Raw genomic sequence first — 1,204 nt, 5'->3', positions numbered from 1 at the left:
TTTTTTGAGACAGAGTTTCACTCTTGTTGCCCAGGTTGGAGTGCAATGGTGTAAGCAATGGTGCAATCTCAGCTCACCGCAATCCCCGCCTCCCAGGTTCAAGCGATTCTCCTGCCTCAGCCTCCCGAGTAGCTGAGATTACAGGCATGCGCCACCACACTTAATTTTGTACTTTTAGTAGAGATGGGGTTTCTCCACGCTGGTCAGGCTGCTCTTGAACTCCTGACCTCAAGTGATCCACCCACCTCGGCCTCCCAAAGTGCTGGGATTATAGGCGTGAGCCACCGGGCCCGGCCAACACTTGCTTTTTGGGGTGGTTGTGAGGAAGCAAACAGTGTCCAGCAGGCCTGCTCCAGAACCCCACTTCATCCAAGGGGGCTCGGAGGTCTCTGATGAATCCAAATATGTGCCTTCACAGCCCTGGCATGTGTGTCTCCAGGTATGAGACAATGGGATGTAATGACCATTGTTCTCCATGCCAGTAAAGCCAGGCCTGGGCACATGCCAAGAGGAGGTTGGTGTCTGTTTACAGGACCTGCTTGGGGTGGCAGTTCCCATGGGGAAGGGAAGAGGCATGGTGGGAGCTTGGCCCAGCTTGGCAAAGAAAGCCAGTGGGAACACAAGCCTGTCCTCCTCCCTGGTCGGGGGTGGAACAAAGAGTGTGTAGAGCCAAGCCCAATGCCCATCTTTCCATCTGTCCCCCAGATGTCCTACGCTTCGACAACACCTATAGCTTTGTGCACGCCAAGAAGGTGAGCTTCACGGTGGAGGCCCTGCTCCCTGACGAGGGCATGCAGAAATACGATAAGGAGCTCACCCCTGTCTAGGTGGCTCCCTCTATTCTCAGAGACCTCCTAACCTTCTGATTCCTCTCTATATCCCACACTCCCTCCCTCCCTGAAATTGATTGTTAGTCCTCCTGACTCTATGACATTAGTGAGAACACAGAGATGCCCGGGGGAAAACTCATCTGCTGTGGTCAGATCAAGAAAGGTATGAGAGGCACAAGCTTGGAGGGTACCAACGTTTCAGAAGAGGAAAAAACAAGGGTAAAGACAAGAAGTGGGTGTCACTGAAACTCAATAAATTGCAAAATGAATCCCCTAGCCTTTGTCCTCACCTACCCTAAGGCAAGTGTGTATGCTTGAATTCCTTCCGTATGGCTGTGAGCAACTTGGGTTGGAGACGTATCTAAATCCTTTTT

General features: G+C 52.0%; 1 protein-coding gene across 1 annotated transcript in view; it reads left to right on the top strand.

Moving 5' to 3' along the window:
* The window catches only part of LOC105501469 (SEC14-like protein 3), a 10,217-nt gene extending 9,390 nt beyond the window's left edge, over positions 1-827 (top strand). The window contains exon 9 of the mRNA XM_011927443.1: positions 706-827. Coding sequence (XP_011782833.1) covers positions 706-827 — 122 coding nt within the window. The remainder of the gene's footprint in view (positions 1-705) is intronic.
* The last annotated feature ends 377 nt before the right edge of the window (positions 828-1,204 follow it).

The sequence above is a fragment of the Colobus angolensis genome, unplaced genomic scaffold, assembly GCF_000951035.1.
Source record: "Colobus angolensis palliatus isolate OR3802 unplaced genomic scaffold, Cang.pa_1.0 Scaffold716, whole genome shotgun sequence".
NCBI lineage: Eukaryota > Metazoa > Chordata > Mammalia > Primates > Cercopithecidae > Colobus > Colobus angolensis.
Note: the sequence above shows the minus strand (reverse complement) of the source record. Positions and strands in the feature narration are given on the sequence as shown.